The 23,752-nt window shown below is 43.2% G+C and overlaps 1 protein-coding gene across 2 annotated transcripts; it reads right to left on the bottom strand.

Moving 5' to 3' along the window:
* Positions 1–3,238: 3,238 nt before the first annotated feature.
* Positions 3,239–18,833, bottom strand: LOC124040413 (G-protein coupled receptor family C group 5 member C-like). Of its 2 annotated transcripts, none has more exons than XM_046357584.1 (5): positions 18,498–18,833; positions 10,358–11,435; positions 5,933–6,033; positions 4,839–4,958; positions 3,239–3,825 (listed from the first exon to the last, which is right to left on the bottom strand). In XM_046357584.1, exons 2-5 carry the CDS (start codon positions 11,418–11,420, stop codon positions 3,793–3,795), a joined length of 1,317 nt encoding a protein of 438 aa, XP_046213540.1. In that variant the 5' UTR covers positions 11,421–11,435; positions 18,498–18,833; the 3' UTR covers positions 3,239–3,792. The 2 variants fall into 2 exon arrangements, with proteins under 2 accessions (XP_046213540.1, XP_046213539.1); XM_046357583.1 differs by having other exon boundaries at positions 4,839–4,961.
* Between the last annotated feature and the right edge of the window lie 4,919 nt (positions 18,834–23,752).

Genomic DNA, 23,752 nt, shown 5'->3' on the forward strand with positions numbered 1-23,752 from the left:
ACCTATCCCTCCACAGAGAACCCCTTCAGAACCCTATTTTTGTATATGAACACACACGTGGATATTCTGGACCATAAACCAGTACTATTCTATCTCCGGTCTTACTTTTGGCCTCTCTTATGTTGTCATAATACAACCAGGGAGAGGACTATGGATAGACGTATGGTATCTTTCATATCAAAGGCAGAAAAAGGATTATACAAACCTAGATTCATTATTTCCATCCCCTTTGATGATTGGTATCGTTCCATCCATCTAATACCAGTCAGTTTAACTGACACATTGCCATGACCACGTACGGTACATTATGTAATGACACGCTATTATGAAAATAACCATGACTGCTTTTCCAATCCTCTCTCTCCACCGGTGGATCAGACCGTCTGGGTATCGGTAATACACACCGAGAAAATAATGCTGCAGAAATGACTTTCTCCCAAACAATTCTTCTGTCATTTTTTTTGTGTACAATAACAAATTTATGTTATCCTTTTCCACAACAACCTAATCAAACATAACCACATTTCCAATACACTGTCCCAGCTACTCGATAATATTAACAGTCTATAGCAAGAGACTAGCAACTATCTGACTGTGCAGTATATGAACTTATCTGTTCTATTCAAATACACACCGGCCCTTCGTGGGAGATTTATGGTTTAGTAAAATTACAGGCAAAACAAATGAGGGGAGCGAAAGCCAACAGAGGCCGGCTCTCTTACAAACAAAAGCACTTTCTTGGCAGTGAACGCAACACACTGCCCTACATCCTTTTAGCAAATCTCACTATACCGCTCTCCATTTAAACACAACTTAAAAACAGGTTGTTTTATTTTGGACTGTCTCCCTGTGTTCTTATGCCTTAACTGACCTGATGTTGGAGCCTTCTGGTACATGAAGACTCTGGGCAAAATAAGTGCACTATATAGGGAATAGGGGGCCATTTAGAAGGCATGCTCACTCTGAAGCAGAGACCCTGAGGGGAGTTCCACAGAGGCCCTAATCACAGGTGGCTATGGAAATTATGTGTGTGTGAGAGAGAGAGAGAGAGAGAGAGAGAGAGAGAGAGAGAGAGAGAGAGAGAGAGAGAGAGAGAGAGAGAGAGAGAGAGAGAGAGAGAGAGAGAGAGAGAGAGAGAGAGAGAGAGAGAGGTAGAGGTAGAGAGAGGTAGAGGTAGAGAGAGGTAGAGGTAGAGGTAGAGGTAGAAAGAGAGAGAGAGAGAGAGAGAGAGAGGGAGAGAGAGAGAGAGAGTTAGTGTTCTGGTGGCTCTGTTATAGTGTGGGGTGTGTTTTCCTGGTTTGGTTTAGGTCCATTCAACCCCTTAGATGGCAAGGTAAGTGTCAATAAATACACAGCCAGTCTGAGTGATGACCTTTAATCTATGGTGAATCATTTCTATCCAGATGGGAGTGTTCTCTTCCAGGGTGACAATGCCCCCATTCACAGGGCACGAGTGGTCAATGAATGTTTTGATGAGCACGAAGAGGATGTAAACCATATACCACACCAGATCTCTTACTGCATTGTCGGAACTAGAAGCACAAGCATTTCGCTACACTCGCATTAACATCTGCTAACCACGTGAATGTGACAAATAACATGTGATTTGATTTGATTTGATTTAATTGCACACGTTTTTACACCACCATCCACAAAACACCAAATTATGGAATTTGTTGTGGAAGAATTGGTGTCACATCCGTCCAGTAGATTACCAGACACTTGTCGAATATATATCCCAAGGTGCATTGCAGCTGTTCTGGCTCTCCATTAAGACACTTTATGTTGGGGTTTCCTTTTATTTTGGCAGTTATCTGTATCTAGTCTGGGAAATCCCATACCTAGGGCAACAGTATGTTGAAACATTGTTAAATACCAGTATTAGGAACTAACCCATCTGCAGTATTAGGTATTAAAAGTTTCATAAATACAGTGCATTAAAAGTATTCTGGTAAAGGATTCAGACCCCTTGACTTGTTCCATATTTTGTTACGATACAGCCATTATCTAAATTTGATTAAATTGAATAAAAAAACTCAGCAATCTATACACAATTCCCCACAATGAAAAACAGGTTTGTAGATATTTTGGGGTAAATACCAGTATTAGGTATTAAAAGTATTCTGGTAAATACCAGTATTAGGAACTAACAGTATTATCTATTAACAGTATTAGGTATTAAAAGTTTCAGGGTAAATACCAGTATTAGGTATTAAAAGTATTCTGGTAAATACCAGTATTAGGAACTAACAGTATTATCTATTAACAGTATTAGGCATGATCAGTATTAGGAACTAACAGTATTATCTATTAACAGTATTAGGCATGATCAGTATTAGGGTAAATATCAGTATTAGGCATGATCAGTATTAGGGTAAATATCAGTATTAGGCATGATCAGTATTAGGGTAAATATCAGTATTAGGCATGATCAGTATTAGGGTAAATATCAGTATTAGGCATGATCAGTATTAGGGTAAATACCAGTATTAGGTATTATCAGTATTATGGTAAATACCAGTATTAGGTATAATATTGATTTATTATGACAGATTCTCTGGACTGTATGTACTTCACCATTAAATGTTTATTCATTTTTCTTTCAGACATCAATGGCTGTTGATACAGTATGTTCAACCAATCGATTCACTCACTGTTGCTTTACAACATCATATTAGATTAAACATTCAGGATTTCATTTACAGGTGTTGGCTCAAAACTGATTACAAGAGAAGTCATTACTGTAAATGTCTTAAATATCATACTTCCAAATTCATACAACAATTCATACAACAAGTGATTCCTTACATATGTAGTGAGAAGACATTCACTGGCATGGCATTAACATTAGGTCATTCAACAATTTTTAGCCACAAATTGAAATAGCAATTTTTAACTTTCTGGTAGTGATACCCATTCACAAGCCAGGCACTAAACATTGACATAATAATCTCGACACTTACTTCAATTGAAAGCTCGAAAGTGCACGCTTTCTGTATGCTAAACCTATAAATGAGTGCATTAGTGTTAGGTAGGTAATCCCCCGTGACAGAAGATACCTTTTCCAAGATTGCATGGAACCATAGAGGGTGTTCCAGGTATGGAATGTTCCACTGTTAATAAGGGGTCCTCTTCTGAGAACACTGGGATGACAGGTTTATCCCATCACACCAGTTGCCCCCCTCGCTTGACTGATCCTGTTGTTGGCTGCACTTCCACATGACTACTGTGTATGTTACTATTGTGTGTGTGTGTGTGTGTATATATCTATCTTTGTAGCCTAAATACACCCCCACATGCTAAGAGAGAGTGAGACTAGTATTTCAATGCTGTTAGCTCACATTTCATCTGTCACAGTGTGTCCAGTGGAGAGCTCAGCTCATAGTCAGAGATGACCTCTGCAAAAGGTATTGTTCTCTCCCAACGCCATGGGCCTGCTCTCCGTGGGTTGCTTTGACTTCTGTCAGACAGACAGATGGGGCAGGGACTGGAACAGGGACAGGACAGACCTGTAGGACACTGTCCATCTATCGATAGAAGGTTATGTCGTACACAGGACTGTCCAATCTTTAGGGGTTTTACAAAGGGCAAACTGTTCGTGTCGTTCACCTAAACGTCACCTCTGGAGTCTGATAGGCTGATAGGTCAGAGTTCAGGTAGGCCTCATTGTGATGGGTCCCGTTAAAACCATCTCATATCAAGGATGCAATGGACAACAGCAAAATAGAGTCAACATGAGGAAACTGTAGCAATAAATATGTCTTGAGGAGAGAGGTGTAAAGTAGTCTGTGTTCACCACTGGGATATCTTCTGTAGTCCATTCCCCTGAAAACAGAAAAAGATGGAGAGATATTGTTAAAAAAAAACGATATAGACCTAATGTCATATAAATAGGCATAGTGTAATGACAGTGCTAACGCAATATGCGTGTGGGGGAAAAATAACTGAACTGAAAGAAGGTCAAAGGAAAGGTCGTCAACACTGGGAAAAAGTCAGAAACCCCACAGGAAGAACGAAGCGAAAGAGACGACTGATCCAAAGCAATAAGAGAAACAGATGGATGGACAAAAAACAACCTGTCACACCCCGACCATAGTTTGCTTTGTATGTTTCTATGTTTTGTTTGGTCAGGGTGTGATCTGAGTGGGCATTCTATGTTGTGTGTCTAGTTTGTCTGTTTCTGTGTTTCTGTGTCTCTGATTGGGAACCATATTTAGGTAGCCTGTTTGGTGTTGGGTTTTGTGGGTGATTGTTCCTGTGTCAGTGTTTGTTCCACACGGGACTGTTTCGGGTTTACACGGTTGTTGTTTTTGTAGTTTATTCATGTATATAGTTTTCTTATTAAAAACAAACATGAATTTCAACCACCCTGCATTTTGGTCCTCCTCTCCTTTGACGGAAGAATCCCGTTTACACAACCACATATTTCCGAGGAATGTAGAGATAGAAACCGTCCAATAAGACAAGACGACAGTACAAGACCAGGAAGAAATTTAAGTGACAGGCTTGTCAAGGTGAAACGGAGACCAAGAAGGAATGCATTGTGATTGTGTGTGTGTTTACTGTATACAGTATCCACCTTTGTAGCCAAAATACCCCCCTCCCCCAATGCTAAGAGAGTGAGACGAGGACTGCATTTTCCACCATTCTCAGAGGAGAACAGATAGGGAGAGGGGTGAGGAGAATATGACAGAGGACAGCGGGCACGAGTCCCAAATGGCACCCTATTCCCTATATAGTGCACTACTTTTGTCCAGGGCCCTGGTCAGAAGTAGCACTACGAAGGGAATAGGGTGCCATTTTGGAACGCATCACAGGGTCTTTCTATCTCCACCTACACTGTGGCCCTGCTGGGTCTGTGTGTCCGCTGTCTTGTCGGAGCGACCCGACAGGATACTGCCTCCGCTGTGGGCCACGGAGCTGTTGTTGGTGGAGGCTCGGGGGATGTGAGACATTTCCTGCTGCGACCAGAGATACACAAGGAACACAACATGCTCATCATGATCCATACGAAAGAGAACGGAAGAATATTTAAACACAATGGATATTAATAAATATTCCTCTTTCTTTTAATGAAATAATCGAAAAACACAACAACAACAACCTGTGGCAGTGTGTGTGTGTGTCGCGCCCGTACGTGTGTGTGTGTCGCGCCCGTACATGTGTGTGTGTGTGTCGCGCCCGTACATGTGTGTGTGTGTCGCGCCCGTACGTGTGTGTGTGTGTCGCGCCCGTACGTGTGTGTGTGTGTGTGTGTCGCGCCCGTACGTGTGTGTGTGTGTGTGTGTGTGTGTGTGTGTGTGTGTGTCGCGCCCGTACATGTGTGTGTGTGTCGCGCCCGTACGTGTGTGTGTGTAGCACCCGTACATGTGTGTGTGTGTGTGTGTGTGTGTGTGTGTGTGTGTGTGTGTGTGTGTGTGTGTGTGTGTGTGTGTGTGTGTGTGTGTGTGTCGCACCCATACGTGTGTGTGTGTGTAGCACCCGTACATGTGTGTGTGTGCGTGTGTTGCACCCATACGTGTGTGTGTGTCGCGCCCGTAGGTGTGTGTGTGTGTGTCGTGCCTGTACGTGTGTGTGTGTGTGTCGCGCCCGTACGTGTGTGTGTGTCGCGCCCGTATGTGTGTGTGTGTGTGTCGCGCCCGTACGTGGGTGTGTGTGTGTCGCGCCCGTGCGTGGGTGTGTGTGTGTCGCGCCCGTACATGTGTGTGTGTGTTGCACCCGTACGTGTGCGTGTGTGTGTGTCACGCCCGTACATGTGTGTGTGTCGCACCCGTACGTGTGCGTGTGTGTGTGTTGCGCCCGTACATGTGTGTGTGTGTCGCGCCCGTATGTGTGTGTGTGTGTGTGTCGCGCCCGTACGTGTGTGTGTGTGTGTCGCGCCCGTACATGTGTGTGTGTGTGCATGGACAAACAATTGATGGCCAGTACTCACATTCCCCATTCCCCTGCTGATGAGAGCCAGCTCAGTGGGCTGGTAGACAGAATGGTGGCTCTGACCACTATAGCCGCTGTATGGAGACACAACTTTGGGACCTGCGAGGAAAAGTAACGAGAAATTCCACTCCACAACATTAGATCCCAATCACACACTGAGTGTCTTTCAATGACATAGACTGACCCAGGTGAATCCAGGTGAAAGCAATGATCCCTTATTGATGACACTTGTTAAATCCACTTCAAAATCAGTGTAGATGAAGGGGAGGAGACAGGTTGTCGAATGATTTTTAAGCCTTGAGACAATTGAGACATGGATTGTGTATGTGTGTCTCTCAGAGGGTGAATGGACAAGACAAAATATTTAAGTGCCTTTGAACGGGGAATGTCAAGAACTGCAACGCTGCTGGGTTTTTCACACTCAACAGTTTCCCGTGTGTATCAACAATGGCCCACCACCCAAAGGACATTCAGTCAACTGGACAAAACCGTGGGAAGCATTTGGGTCAACATGAGCCAGCATCCCTGTCAACATGGACCAGCATCCCTGTCAACATGGGCCAGCATCCCTGTCAACATGGGTCAGCATCCCTGTCAACATGGGCCAGCATCCCTGTGGAACGCTTTCGACACGTGTAGAGTCCATGACCCGACGAACTGAGGCTGTTCTGAGGGCAAAAGGGGTTGCAACTCAATATTAGGAAGCTGTTCCTAATGTTTCAACACTCAGTGTTTAATGTCGGGACAATGGGATACTTTCTTTATATCATCACGTTTTCAAATCCTAAATCTCAATCAAATCCACGTAGTCAGACATTCACGGGCGCATTCAAGCAGTATCCTCTGGGTATTCAGTGTTCCCAAGCAACCAGTCATAGTAGCTTGTTCTATTCAACCATGACAAGATCATAAAAAACAGACGCAGGCGATAAGTCTATTATCTCCGCTGTGCAGTCAAATGTGCCTCTATAAAGGTAGGATGGATAATGCTTGGTTAATGTGAGAGACATTTTAGTTTTCCCCCCAGGTGGAATTGCCTGGTCCTCCCTACCATGACACTGTTGCCACACCTTGTTTGCTATTGAGACAGCACGGTAAGGCAAACACAAACAGTGATGTTGGGGCTGACGAGTGTGTGTTTGTGTGTGTATGTGTCAGTGTTTGTGTGTGTATGGTATACTGGTTAGGTCACTGCTTTGTCTTGGACATCTACATCCCATTGAGTCACCTGGTAGACCGGTGGGAATGGAATATATGTGTGGGAGAGAGAGAGGATGTGGTTGGTTAAATGTTTAAATAAGTCCTCAGGATATACAAAGACAATGAAGGACTTTTTTCTGTTCATAGCTCTCTGTCATCATGACAGATATCATCCTTCGGTTCTCAGTCTCTCCCAGAAAAGGTTGATTAGTTTTTAAAAACAAACATCATTTTCCTGTTAATATTTAATAATAGTTAAATATGAATATAAAATCGGCAAAAATGGATATGTTATTTTTGGTCAAAACATGTTCTCACTTCATTATTAGTTTGCTATGGCAACTGATGTGTCAGAGGTCAGAGGTCAGAGAGCAGAGGGCTCATTATATTTTTGTTCCTTTTATTTGATCAAACATGCTTCTCCACTCAGTATAAACTGACTAAACACTGTGTGTGTTCTGATACTGTATTGATATGTTCCCCAGACTTTGGGCAACGTGCCGGAACATTGGTACATTGTGGGAGGCCAAATCAAATCAAATCTAACCTGTCTGTCTAGAGACGAGTCACCTGGTGCCAGCTGATCTCAACATACCAGGACATACAGTGGGTTAACCTCAGTCAGGATAGAGCTGCTAACTCATGTGGCGCCATCCGCATTAACATGTGCTATCATCCCTCCCTCCCACTCTGACCTAAACCATTGCCTGCATCCCAAATGGCCCCCTATTCCCTATAAAGTGCACTACTTTTGACCAGTGCCTTTGGTCAAATGTAGTGCCCTATATAGGAAACAGGGTGCCATTTGGTTGTGATGAGATGAGGCCAGGGCAAGCCGAGGGCAGGTGGAGCAGCATCAAAGAGATAGAGTGGGAGGGGAGAGGAGAGGCGAGGCGAGGCAAGGAGAGGAGAGGAGAGGAGAGGAGAGGAGAGGAGAGGAGAGGAGAGGAGAGGAGAGGAGAGGAGAGGAGAGGAGGGGAGAGGAGAGGAGAGGCGAGGAGAGGAGAGGAGGGGAGAGGCGGGGAGAGGAGGGGAGAGGAGAGGAGGGGAGGGGGGAGAGGAGGGGAGAGGAGAGGAGAGGGAGGGAGAGGAGGGGAGGGAGAGGAGAGGAGAGGGAGAGGAGAGGAGAGGAGAGGAGAGGAGAGGAGAGGAGGGAGGAGAGGAGAGGAGAGAGAGGAGAGGAGAGGAGAGGAGAGGAGAGGAGAGGAGAGGAGAGGAGAGGAGAGGAGAGGAGAGGAGAGGAGACACAGTGTCCTGTCTGGCTGTGCTGCAGCCTGCGAGATCAGATTCTGGTCGCCAATAGGATAAAAACCACATCAGCATATCAAATTCTTTAAGGTATGCAGATTGTACTGTATACTGGATGTGAAATTCAGTACTGTTTCAATGATATTCATTGAGCTTTTCTTGTCCATCTCGCAGTTTATTTTCAACTTACTGTTTTGGAAGATATTTTATTTCAGACTTGGGGGTCATTGAAAAAAAGTACATTGGAATATGAACAAATAAACTGTAGAGTGTGCAGATTGTTACATGTAGACAACAATGTTATTTCATTCACGTGTCTGACTATACGTACGAAAGCCCCATACCCTCCTGAACCTGCTGACAAGCCCCATACCTTCCTGAACCTGCTGACAAGCCCCATACCCTCCTGAACCTGCTGACAAGCCCCATACCCTCCTGAACCTGCTGACAAGCCCATACCTTCCTGAACCTGCTGACAAGCCCCATACCCTCCTGAACCTGCTGACAAGCCCCATACCTTCCTGAACCTGCTGACAAGCCCCATACCCTCTTGAACCTGCTGACAAGCCCCATACCCTCCTGAACCTGCTGACAAGCCCCATACCCTCCTGAACCTGCTGACAAGCCCCATACCCTCCTGAACCTGCTGACAAGCCCCATACCCTCCTGAACATGCTGACAAGCCACATACCTTCCTGAACCTGCTGACAAGCCCCATACCTTCTTGAACCTGCTGACAAGCCCCATACCTTCCTGAACCTGCTGACAAGCCCCATACCCTCCTGAACCTGCTGACAAGCCCCATACCCTCCTGAACATGCTGACAAGCCCCATACCTTCCTGAACCTGCTGACAAGCCCCATACCTTCCTGAACCTGCTGACAAGCCCCATACCTTCCTGAACCTGCTGACAAGCCCCATACCCTCCTGAACCTGCTGACAAGCCCCATACCCTCCTGAACCTGCTGACAAGCCCCATACCCTCCTGAACCTGCTGACAAGCCCCATACCCTCCTGAACCTGCTGACAAGCCCCATACCCTCCTGAACCTGCTGAACCTCCCCTTTCTACTGGTTAAGTGTGTTAGATATATTAGATATTTTAGATGTATTAGAGGTGTTAGATATTTTAGATATATTAACTGTATGTAATGTGCCAGATATATTAGATATATTAGACATATATATTAGATATATTAGATATTTTAGATGTATTAGAGGTGTTAGATATTTTAGATATATTAACTGTATGTAATGTGCCAGATATATTAGACATATATATATTAGATATATTAGATATATTAGCTATATTAACTGTATGTAATGTGCCAGATATATTAGATATATTAGATATATTAGATATATTAGATATATTAACTGTATGTAATGTGCCAGATATATTAGACATATATATATTAGATATATTAGATATATTAGATATATTAGACATATATATATATTAGATATATTAGATATATTAACTGTATGTAATGTGCCAGATATATTAGATATATTAGATATATTAGACATATATATATTAGATATATTAACTGTATGTAATGTGCCAGATATTAGATATATTAGATATATTAGATATATTAACTGTATGTAATGTGCCAGATATATTAGATATATTAGATATTATTATTATTATTATATATTAACTGTATGTAATGTGCCCGATATATTAGATATATTAACTGTATGTAATGTGCCCGATATATTAGATATATTAGATAAATTAGATATATTCGATATATTAACTGTATGTAATGTGCTAGCAAATGGAGAAAACATCCTGGTATCTAGTGAAGTGTACTTATTAGTGAAGCCATGTCATTTATGTGGGTCACCAAGAGTGTGTGTGTGCTGTACAGTATATGTGTGTGTGTGTACACGTTACAGTGTGTGTGTGTGTACGGTACAGTATGTGTGTGTGTATGTGTACGGTACTGTGTGTGTGTGTGGCTACATACCGAAGTTGGGCTCATCCATAGAGAAAGCCTTGTTCTCCATAAACATGCTCTGGGCTCCTTGCTCCCTCAGGATATTCTCATAGCCCACACCTCTGCTCAGGTCCTCTCCGAACCCTGGCGCTCCCCCCTCCTCTTCCCCGGTCAGAGAGCATATCTCTGGGATGGTGTAGAGGATCAGGAACACCCAGGCGTTGCTGACCAGGGCGATGGCCAGGGTAGGGTCATCCCAGCTGAGTGTGCCGGTCCTCAGGTTCCCCCAGACGTACATGGTGATCCAGGCCATCCAGATGAACACAGAGAGGAGACCCGTGACGAGGATGAAGGCTCCCTCCTTGCGCCACTGTTTGTATTTCCCGCACAGGGTGGGTAAGGAAGCCACTATGACAGCTAGGAGAAGATTCAATACGTAGATCAGCGCCATGACAAAGTCCCGGTTGGCGATGTTACAAGGCACGTCTGTGGCTGTGCCAAGTGCTATCCCTGTAGCGTTGAGTACCATGAGAGGATATCGAACCACAGTGATGATCAGCCACTCCGTGTTGATGACCACCTCCACCAGCCAGAGTCCCAGGGCTCCCAGACACAGCACCGAGGCCCGGGGCCCCCGATCTCCCCTGCGGGCCAGGAAGTTCAGCTTCACACACTGCATGAGAAGACACGCGAAGCACCCGGCGAACAGCACCCCGAAGAGGAAGCGTCGCGAAGCACAGGTGGCGAAGTCCTTCCCTACGATGAAGGAGAAGGTGAGGCAGAAGAGGCCCAGGGTACTGATCAGGAAGCAGGCATGGAGGCCCACGGAGCACATCCTATTCTTGTCTGTGATGAAGGGCAGGCTGGCCAGGAGGACGATGAAGAGGACGATGGAGACCAGCACGCCGGCCGCCGCCAACGCTTCCAGCACGATGCCCCATACGGCACTGAGGTCACACAGGCTGTAGTACAGGGAGCCTACGTTGGAGCCACACCCACTTGGGGTCACACTGGCAGCCATCGAGACAGGGAAAGACCAGAGAGTGATGACGGTCGGGACTAGGAGATGAAGTCTCTGGAGTGTGTGGTCCATGTTGTTGGGCAGCACCTGTTGACACAGAGATAGAAGGAGAGACTCAGTCGGTTGGCATATGAGAAGGTTCTTAAGAGGGAGAAGAGAGAAATCAGGGTCGTTGTCATACATTAAAGAGTCACTCTTGATACACCCAAGCAGGTAAACATGAGTCAAGAGCAAACAGAAAACATTATCCTGTAATCAGGATGTAACGGCGTATACCCACTTTACACAAACAACAGATGGAAAGATTTGATTTCTGATTAAAATGGCTTAGATGTTAATTTTTACAACTTTGTTCTATGTAAAAATACCAGAGCCTATACCAGAGGTACCAGAGGTATCAGAGCCTATACCAGAGGTACCAGAGGTACCAGAGCCTATACCAGAGGTACCAGAGGTACCAGAGCCTATACCAGAGGTACCTGAGGTACCCGAGCCTATACCAGAGGTACCAGAGGTACCAGAGCCTATACCAGAGGTACTAGAGCCTATACCAGAGGTACCTGAGGTACCAGAGGTACCAGAGCCTATACCAGAGGTACCAGAGGTACCAGAGCCTATACCAGAAGTACCAGAGGTACCAGAGCCTATACCAGAGGTACCAGAGGAACCAGAGGTATTTCTGAAGCTGGCATTTATCCAAGGCCTTTTTGAGAATCATTGATAAGACTTTAAAAACAAATATAGAGTGAGTCCACCGTGTGAGCATGATAACACTTAGGACTGTCAGTTGAGACACTCTTTAACGGTCAGAGGACACAGTATAGTACAGCACACACACACACACATCTTAATATTGAGTTTCAACTTGATCTATTTGGTTATGAAATGTCTGCTCAGTGTAATGTAATTTGACGGGGACAGAGAGAAATGGCATGGCACAGCATTCAAATAAGTCTGGTCTACTGTAGGGATGCTTATTTTCGAAACAGTTGGCGGTTGTTTAGATGAGTTTGTCAAACTCATCACAAGGGCACATCTTGGACTTAAAATAGAAGCTTTAAAAAGGCTCATGGCACATCATCTCAATGTTTTTTATTTCACCTTTATTTAACCAGGTAGGCTAGTTGAGAACACCTTTATTTAACCAGGTAGGCTAGTAGAGAACACCTTTATTTAACCAGGTAGGCTAGTTGAGAACACCTTTATTTAACCAGGTAGGCTAGTTGAGAACACCTTTATTTAACCAGGTAGGCTAGTAGAGAACACCTTTATTTAACCAGGTAGGCTAGTTGAGAACACCTTTATTTAACCAGGTAGGCTAGTTGAGAACACCTTTATTTAACCAGGTAGGCTAGTAGAGAACACCTTTATTTAACCAGGTAGGCTAGTAGAGAACACCTTTATTTAACCAGGTAGGCTAGTTGAGAACACCTTTATTTAACCAGGTAGGCTAGTTGAGAACACCTTTATTTAACCAGGTAGGCTAGTTGAGAACACCTTTATTTAACCAGGTAGGCTAGTAGAGAACACCTTTATTTAACCAGGTAGGCTAGTAGAGAACACCTTTATTTAACCAGGTAGGCTAGTTGAGAACACCTTTATTTAACCAGGTAGGCTAGTTGAGAACACCTTTATTTAACCAGGTAGGCTAGTAGAGAACACCTTTATTTAACCAGGTAGGCTAGTTGAGAACACCTTTATTTAACCAGGTAGGCTAGTAGAGAACACCTTTATTTAACCAGGTAGGCTAGTTGAGAACACCTTTATTTAACCAGGTAGGCTAGTTGAGAACACCTTTATTTAACCAGGTAGGCTAGTTGAGAACACCTTTATTTAACCAGGTAGGCTAGTTGAGAACACCTTTATTTAACCAGGTAGGCTAGTTGAGAACACCTTTATTTAACCAGGTAGGCTAGTTGAGAACACCTTTATTTAACCAGGTAGGCTAGTAGAGAACACCTTTATTTAACCAGGTAGGCTAGTTGAGAACACCTTTATTTAACCAGGTAGGCTAGTTGAGAACACCTTTATTTAACCAGGTAGGCTAGTTGAGAACACCTTTATTTAACCAGGTAGGCTAGTTGAGAACACCTTTATTTAACCAGGTAGGCTAGTTGAGAACACCTTTATTTAACCAGGTAGGCCAGTTGAGAACACCTTTATTTAACCAGGTAGGCTAGTAGAGAACACCTTTATTTAACCAGGTAGGCTAGTTGAGAACACCTTTATTTAACCAGGTAGGCTAGTTGAGAACACCTTTATTTAACCAGGTAGGCTAGTTGAGAACACCTTTATTTAACCAGGTAGGCTAGTTGAGAACACCTTTATTTAACCAGGTAGGCTAGTTGAGAACACCTTTATTTAACCAGGTAGGCTAGTAGAGAACACCTTTATTTAACCAGGTAGGCTAGTTGAGAACACCTTTATTTAACCAGGTAGGCTAGTTGAGAACACCTTTATTTAACCAGGTAGGCTAGTTGAGAACACCTTTATTTAACCAGGTAGGCTAGTTGAGAACACCTTTATTTAACCAGGTAGGCTAGTTGAGAACACCTTTATTTAACCAGGTAGGCCAGTTGAGAACACCTTTATTTAACCAGGTAGGCTAGTAGAGAACACCTTTATTTAACCAGGTAGGCTAGTAGAGAACACCTTTATTTAACCAGGTAGGCTAGTTGAGAACACCTTTATTTAACCAGGTAGGCTAGTAGAGAACACCTTTATTTAACCAGGTAGGCTAGTTGAGAACACCTTTATTTAACCAGGTAGGCTAGTAGAGAACACCTTTATTTAACCAGGTAGGCTAGTAGAGAACACCTTTATTTAACCAGGTAGGCTAGTTGAGAACACCTTTATTTAACCAGGTAGGCTAGTAGAGAACACCTTTATTTAACCAGGTAGGCTAGTTGAGAACACCTTTATTTAACCAGGTAGGCTAGTTGAGAACACCTTTATTTAACCAGGTAGGCTAGTTGAGAACAAGTTCTCATTTGCAACTGCGACCTGGCCAAGATAAAGCATAGCAGTGTGAACAGACAACACAGAGTTACACATGGAATAAACAATTAACAAGTCAATAACACAGTAGAAAAAAATGGGCAGTCTATATACAATGTGTGCAAAAGGCAAGAGGAGGTAGGCGAATAATACAATTTTGCAGATTAACACTGGAGTGATAAATGATCAGATGGTCATGTACAGGTAGAGATATTGGTGTGCAAAAGAGCAGAAAAATAAATAAATAAAAACAGTATAAAAACAGTATGGGAATGAGGTAGGTGAAAATGGGTGGGCTATTTTCCTATAGACTATGTACAGCTGCAGCGATCGGTTAGCTGCTCGGATAGCTGATGTTTGAAGTTGGTGAGGGAGATAAAAGTCTCCAACTTCAGCGATTTTTGCAATTCGTTCCAGTCACAGGCAGCAGAGTACTGGAACGAAAGGCGGCCAAATGATGTGTTGGCTTTAGGGATGATCAGTGAGATACACCTGCTGGAGCGCGTGCTACGGATGGGTGTTGCCATCATCTCAAATTCAAGTTATAGTAGGAGCAATGCATGTCCACTGAGTGTACAAAACATTAGGAACACGTGCTCTTTCCATGACATAGGCTGACCAGGTGAATCCAGGTGAAAGTTATGATCACCTATTTGATGACACTTTTAAATACACTTCAATCAGTGTAGATGAAGGGAAGGGGACAGGTTGAAGAAGGATGTTTAAAAAAGGATCAGACCCCTTTTTTTTCAAATTTCGCCTAAAATGACATACCCAAATCTAACTGCCCGTAGCTCAGGACCTGAAGCAAGGATATGCATATTCTTGGTACCATTTGAAAGGAAACACTTTGAAGTTTGTGGAAATGTGAAATTAATGTAGGAGAATGTAACACACAAGATCTGGTGAAAGATAATACAAAGAAAATAAAAAAGGTCACAATGTATTATTCCAGGTAAGACGCAATTTCGATTGTGGCCACTAGATGGCAACAGTGTATGTGCAACGTGTTAGACTGATCCAATGAACCATTGCATTTCTGTTCAAAATGTTCTATCATGTCTGCCAAAATACGCCAAATTTGTTAATTGATACATTTTCAAGTTCATAACTGTGCACTCTCCTCAAACAATAGCATGGTATTATTTCACTGTAATAGCTACTGTAAATTGGACAGTGCAGTTAGGTTAACAAGGATTTAAGCGTTCTGCCCATATCAAATATGTCTATGTCCTGGGAAATGTTCTTGTTACTTACAACCTCATGCTAATCACATTAGCCTACGTTAGCTCAACTGTCCTGCGAGGTGGGGGGGGGGATCATGTAGAGGTTAAAGTGGCCAGTAATTCCAAGTCTATGTATATAGGGCAGCAACCTCTAAGGTGCAGGGTTGCGTAACCAAGTGGGAGCCGGCTGGTGATGGCTATTTAACAGTCGGATGGCCTTGAGATAGAAGCTGTTTTTCAGTCTCCCGGTCACAGCTTTGAGGCACCTTTACTGACCTCGCCTTCTGGATGATAGCGGGGTGAACAGGTCATGGCTCGGGTGGTTGATGTCCTTGATGATCTTTTTGGCCTTCCTGTGACATTGGGTGCCATAGGTGTCCTGGAGGGCAGGTAGTGTGCCCCCGATGATGCGTTGGGCAGACCACACCACCCTCTGGAGAGCCCTGCAGTTGCGGGTGGTGCAGTTGCCGTACCAGGTGGTGATACAGCCCGACAGGATGCTCTCAATTGCACATCTGTAAAAGTTTGTGAGGATTTTAGGGGCCAAGCCAAATTTCTTCAGCCTCCTGAGGTTGAAAAGGCGCTGTTGCATCTTCTTCACCTCACTGTGTGTGGTGATGAATCATTTCAGATTGTCAGTGATGTGTACGCTGAGGAACTCAAAGCTTTCCACCTTCACTGCGGTCCCCTCGATGTGGATAGGGGGTGTGCTCCCTCTGCTGTTTCCTGAAGTTCACGATCAGCTCCTTTGTTTTGTTGACGTTGAGAGAGAGAGAGAGAGGTTATTTTCCTGGCACCACTCTCCCAGGGCTCTCACCTCCTCCCTTGATGGTGTTGTTGTGGTGGCAAATGCTGTTCAGTTTCCTGCCATGAAGCCACTGCTCAGCCGTAAGAGACATCCTTCTTTCTGTATTTCCATGTGCCTTAATTCAATAACCCTCATGTAATACCATTTTCTTGGCAATTCTGCCAATAATGTAACTAAGTTTGTGTTGGGCACTAGGGAGTAAGTTGCAAAACAGGTAGTCAATTGTTTGTGGCGGGAGGAAGTATGGAGAGCCAATTGTTGAGATCTTATCACACATATAAACAAGTATATAGGCATAGACACACACACAGAAACTATGCACTATGCAGTAACCAAACAAAAACCCATGGATATGTTAACCCAGGGGTTCTCAATGTATGTTAACCCAGGGGTTTCTCAATATATGTTAACCCAGGGGTTCTCAATGTATGTTAACCCAGGGGTTCTCAATATATGTTAACCCAGGGGTTCTCAATGTATGTTAACCAAGGGGTTCTCAATGTATGTTAACCCAGGGGTTCTCAATGTATGTTAACCCAGGGGTTCTCAATGTATGTTAACCCAGGGGTTCTCAATATATGTTAACCCAGGGGTTTCTCAATATATGTTAACCCAGGGGTTTCTCAATATATGTTAACCCAGGGGTTCTCAATATATGTTAACCCAGGGGTTTCTCAATATATGTTAACCCAGGGGTTCTCAATATATGTTAACCCAGGGGTTTCTCAATATATGTTAACCCAGGGGTTCTCAATATATGTTAACCCAGGGGTTTCTCAATATATGTTAACCCAGGGGTTCTCAATGTATGTTAACCCAGGGGTTTCTCAATATATGTTAACCCAGGGGTTTCTCAATATATGTTAACCCAGGGGTTCTCAATGTATGTTAACCCAGGGGTTCTCAATATATGTTAACCCAGGGGTTTCTCAATATATGTTAACCCAGGGGTTCTCAATATATGTTAACCCAGGGGTTTCTCAATTTATGTTAACCCAGGGTTTCTCAATATATGTTAACCCAGGGGTTCTCAATATATGTTAACCCAGGGGTTCTCAATATATGTTAACCCAGGGGTTCTCAATGTATGTTAACCCAGGGGTTCTCAATGTATGTTAACCCAGGGGTTCTCAATGTATGTTAACCCAGGGGTTCTCAATGTATGTTAACCCAGGGGTTCTCAATATATGTTAACCCAGGGGTTCTCAATATATGTTAACCCAGGGGTTCTCAATATATGTTAACCCAGGGGTTCTCAATGTGGGGATACCGTCTTCGTTCTCGATTCTGGGTAAAACGTATCTTATGTCTGTGTCCAGTTGCAGGTGGTTCTACAAAAAACCAGTGAAAACCCAGAAAGATAGAACGGGAAGCTCTGACAAATCACTCCACAGAATATCACTCTTTCAAACCAATTAAACCAAAAGTAAAATACCCCCCAAAAATGAAACTTAAGAATGTGAAGCATAGAAATAGTGCACATAGAACAGATTTACCGAATGACAGATTTATAACTCACATTTCTATGTGAATATGGTGGGGTCACCCCAAAAGTTACACATTGCAGTTTAAATGTATGTTTTATTAGATGTTTTTTCTCAATTTGGGGCAGCAGAGTATCCTAGTGGTTAGAGCGTTGGACTAGTAACTGGAAGGTTGCAAGTCAAATCCCCGAGCTGACAAGGTACAAATATGCTGTTCTTCCCCTGAACAGGCAGTTAACCCACTGTTCCTAGGCCATCATTGAAAATAAGAATTTGTTCTTAACTGACTTGCCTAGTTAAATAAATAAAAAATAATACATCCCTTCCTGCATAAGGAATCAGCACTACAGAATCGGGCAGAGTAAATAGAATTGTATTTAGTTTCTGGCAGACTATTCCGGTTTTTTTGCAAGCTGATTCCTAGCAACGCTAGTGTGTAAATAGCGTTGCTAAAAACAGATAAGCGGATCCCTGAAGCTCAATTATAGGCTTTTAACCAAATATTAAATATTTATATTTTTGGGAACAAAAAAGTCATAGTCTATGTATTTGGAGTGTCACTATTAGACCGGGCGTAGTCGCTGTACCCCCACTACCTCTTTTCACTATGAAATAAATCTGTAGAGGACCTTACCTTCGGGTGTCTGATCAGTGTTTTGTTCTTGGTGGTCTTTGATAATGTCGCTATTCGTTCACCTGTTCTAAGCCACAACGATAGAAAACGCGCTCAACATCGTCTCCAGGTAGCCTATCCAGTGGGTTAAAAGGTAATAGCTCTTTTGAAAATGTCGTGTATATTCAGTTTCTAGTTGTTTTAAAATGAGCCCTTATGACACTGCACTCACTGCTTTTAGTAAAATGTTGAAATATTGAAATCGGGGTTGGATCTCACAAAAGTAGGCGACTAGTGCTGAAGTCCTGTGGCTGTGATGTGGACAGAGGAGCGATTGGTCCCTGGATAGCGACTGCCTCTCTCTCTCTCTCTCTCTCGCACACACACACACACACACACGCCTTCTCTCTCTCTCTCTCGCACACACACACACACACGCCTTCTCTCTCTCTCTCTCTCTCTTGCGCACACACACACACACACACTATTTTGATGAATAGCCTACTAACAGGGTAGGGTTGGAGAACAGTTAGTGTTACTCTAAATTCAATAATACAAGTCACGTTTTGTCTTTTTAATTAAGCAGGGATGAAAGGTGTCTAGTTCGAATAAGTAAATAGTTAATAGCACAGGAAGTAGCTCACAAGGTTTTGCGCGCCTCTAGTGCGCTTTCTGTCCCAGCTGCTCCATTTGACCGAGGTGAGTCGAACATAATGTATCTTTGTCATTGGGTCATCAAGACTAGAAATAGACCATTGTACATAAAGTAGTCGATATATTCGTGCCTTTCCTCAGATCATGTATAGTCTATGATGAAATATATAGGCACCCCCAATGTGTCAATAGCCTAGCTGTGCATCTGCACACACACTGTTAAGAGCGAAATCTGTATTTCATCAGAGGAGGAATGAGGAGACACCTGGTGGCAGTGCAGCGCTTACCAGGCTACTAGTCCAACTGTTGATCACTTTGACATCAGAGACACAGGGTGGCAGTGCACTCCATGTAGGCTACTAGTTAACATGTCACATGGGAGGCTACTAGTTAACGTGTCACATGGGAGGCTACTAGTTAACGTGTCACATGGGAGGCTACTAGTTAACTTGTCACATGGGAGGCTACCAGTTAACGTGTCACATGGGAGGCTACCAGTTAACGTGTCACATGGGAGGCTACCAGTTAACGTGTCACATGGGAGGCTACCAGTTAACGTGTCACATGGGAGGCTACCAGTTAACGTGTCACATGGGAGGCTACCAGTTAACGTGTCACATGGGAGGCTACTAGTTAACGTGTCACATGGGAGGCTACTAGCTAACGTGTTACATGGGAGGCTAACAGTTAACGTGTCACATGGGAGGCTACCAGTTAACGTGTCACATGGGAGGCTACTAGTTAACGTGTCACATGGGAGGCTACCAGTTAACGTGTCACATGGGAGGCTACTAGTTAACGTGTCACATGGGAGGCTACCAGTTAACGTGTCACATGGGAGGCTACCAGTTAACGTGTCACATGGGAGGCTACCAGTTAACGTGTCACATGGGAGGCTACTAGTTAACGTGTCACATGGGAGGCTACTAGTTAACGTGTCACATGGGAGGCTACTAGTTAACGTGTCACATGGAAGGCTACTAGTTAACGTGTCACGTGGGAGGCTACTAGTTAACGTGTCACGTGGGAGGCTACTAGTTAACGTGTCACGTGGGAGGCTACTAGTTAACGTGTCACATGGGAGGCTACTAGTTAATGTGTCACATGGGAGGCTACTAGTTAACGTGTCACATGGGAGGCTACAGTTAACGTGTCACATGGGAGGCTACCAGTTAACGTGTCACATGGGAGGCTACTAGTTAACGTGTCACATGGGAGGCTACTAGTTAAAATGTCACATGGGAGGCTACCAGTTAACGTGTCACATGGGAGGCTACTAGTTAACGTGTCACATGGGAGGCTACCAGTTAACGTGTCACATGGGAGGCTACCAGTTAACGTGTCACATGGGAGGCTACTAGTTAACGTGTCACATGGGAGGCTACTAGTTAACGTGTCACATGGGAGGCTACTAGTTAAAGTGTCACATGGGAGGCTACCAGTTAACGTGTCACATGGGAGGCTACTAGTTAACGTGTCACATGGGAGGCTACTAGTTAACGTGTCACATGGGAGGCTACTAGTTAACATGTCACATGGGAGGCTACTAGTTAACGTGTCACATGGGAGGCTACTAGTTAACATGTCACATGGGAGGCTACTAGTTAACATGTCACATGGAAGGCTACTAGTTAACGTGTTACACATGGAAGGCTACTAGTTAACATGTCACATGGAAGGCTACTAGTTAACATGTCACACATGGAAGGCTACTAGTTAACATGTCACATGGGAGGCTACTAGTTAACATGTCACATGGAAGGCTACTAGTTAACATGTCACACATGGAAGGCTACTAGTTAACATGTCACATGGAAGGCTACTAGTTAACATGTCACACATGGAAGTCTACTAGTTAACATGTCACATGGGAGGCTACTAGTTAACATGTCACATGGAAGGCTACTAGTTAGCGTATCACACATAGAAGCCTACTAGTTAACGTGTCACATGGAAGCCTACTAGTTAACGTGTCACACATGGAAGGTTACTAGTTAACGCAACACACATGGAAGACTACTAGTTAACGTGTCACACATGGAAGGCTACTAGTTAACATGTCACACATGGAAGGCTACTAGTTAACTTATCACACATGGAAGCCTACTAGTTAATGTGTTACACATGGAAGGCTACTAGTTAACATGTCAAACATGGAAAGCTACTAGTTAACTTATCACACATGGAAGGCTACTAGTTAACGTGTCACACATGGAAGGTTACTAGTTAACGCAACACACATGGAAGACTACTAGTTAACTTATCACACATGGAACGCTACTAGTTAACTTATCACATATGGAACGCTACTAGTTAACTTATTACACATGGAAGACTACTAGTTAACTTATCACACATGGAACGCTACTAGTTAACTTATCACACATGGAACGCTACTAGTTAACTTATCACACATGGAAAGCTACTAGTTAACTTATCACACATGGAAGGCTACTAGTTAACATGTCACATGGAAGGCTACTAGTTAACATGTCACACATGGAAGGCTACTAGTTAACATGTCACATGGGAGGCTACTAGTTAACATGTCACATGGAAGGCTACTAGTTAACATGTCACACATGGAAGGCTACTAGTTAACATGTCACATGGAAGGCTACTAGTTAACATATCACACATGGAAGCCTACTAGTTAGCGTATCACACATAGAAGCCTACTAGTTAACGTGTCACATGGAAGCCTACTAGTTAACGTGTCACACATGGAAGGTTACTAGTTAACGCAACACACATGGAAGACTACTAGTTAACGTGTCACACATGGTAGGCTACTAGTTAACATGTCACACATGGAAGGCTACTAGTTAACTTATCACACATGGAAGCCTACTAGTTAATGTGTTACACATGGAAGGCTACTAGTTAACATGTCAAACATGGAAAGCTACTAGTTAACTTATCACACATGGAAGGCTACTAGTTAACGTGTCACACATGGAAGGTTACTAGTTAACGCAACACACATGGAAGACTACTAGTTAACTTATCACACATGGAACGCTACTAGTTAACTTATCACATATGGAACGCTACTAGTTAACTTATTACACATGGAAGACTACTAGTTAACTTATCACACATGGAACGCTACTAGTTAACTTATCACACATGGAACGCTACTAGTTAACTTATCACACATGGAAAGCTACTAGTTAACCTATCACACATGGAAGGCTACTAGTTAACTTATCACACATGGAAAGCTACTAGTTAACTTATCACACATGGGAGGCTACTAGTTAACTTATCACACATGGAAGACTATTAGTTAACTTATCACACATGGGAGGCTACTAGTTAACTTATCACACATGGGAGGCTACTAGTTAAATTATCACACAAAGAAGACTACTAGTTAACTTATCACACATGGGAGGCTACTAGTTAACTTGTCACACATGGAAGACTATTAGTTAACTTATCACACATGGGAGGCTACTAGTTAACTTATCACACATGGGAGGCTACTAGTTAACTTATCACACATGGAAGACTACTAGTTAACTTATCACACATGGGAGGCTACTAGTTAACTTATCACACATGGAAGACTACTAGTTAACTTATCACACATGGAAGACTACTAGTTAACTTATCACACATGGAAGACTACTAGTTAACTTATCACACATGGAAGACTACTAGTTAACTTATCACACATGGAAGACTACTAGTTAACTTATCACATATGGAACGCTACTAGTTAACTTATCACATGGAACGCTACTAGTTAACTTATTACACATGGAAGACTACTAGTTAACTTATCATATAATATAATAATATATGCCATTTAGCAGACGCTTTTATCCAAAGCGACTTACAGTCATGTGTGCATACATTCTACGTATGGGTGGTCCCGGGGATCGAACCCACTATCCTGGCGTTACAAACGCCATGCTCTACCAACTGAGCTACAGAAGGACATGGAAGACTACTAGTTAACTTATCACACATGGAAGACTACTAGTTAACTTATCACACATGGAAGACTACTAGTTAACTTATCATACATGGAAGACTACTAGTTAACTTATCACACATGGAAGACTACTAGTTAACTTATGGAAAGCTATTGGCTGTTTTTCACCCATTGGCTTTTGATTGTGATAATACCATTAGTTTGGTCTCACATCTAAACAGTCAAAACACCTCTCCCATCCTGATGTGTAAAAAACATGTTTTTAAAACATCTGTTGTCTGATATTCTGCCTTGTCTCCATGCTCTGTCCAGCAGTTCACGCCACAATGAAACACTAAAGGTGGCTGCTGAAAGACAAATTGAAGAATATGTTTGATTCTGGTTTCTTTCCTTGTGTGGTTGTTGTTGCCGTTGCCCATGTGACAATGTCATTTCATCCAAAAATACATCACCTGGCAATACCTGATGTCAGTTGTGGGGCAGGTAAGCCTACAGTAAGTTTATGTATGTCACAAATGGGCAGGACTGGTGACAGACACCAATTGACATAGAGTTGTAGTCAACCTTTAGTAGTAAATTGGAATGCCCTTTTTTTATGTCAATCTTGCCTTTTTTATGGTTTTCTATTTGACTTCCATAGTTGGTGTCTACAGTTGGCTATCATGTGAAACTGAATTTA

The sequence above is a fragment of the Oncorhynchus gorbuscha genome, linkage group LG07 (genome assembly GCF_021184085.1).
Source record: "Oncorhynchus gorbuscha isolate QuinsamMale2020 ecotype Even-year linkage group LG07, OgorEven_v1.0, whole genome shotgun sequence".
NCBI classification, from domain to species: domain Eukaryota; kingdom Metazoa; phylum Chordata; class Actinopteri; order Salmoniformes; family Salmonidae; genus Oncorhynchus; species Oncorhynchus gorbuscha.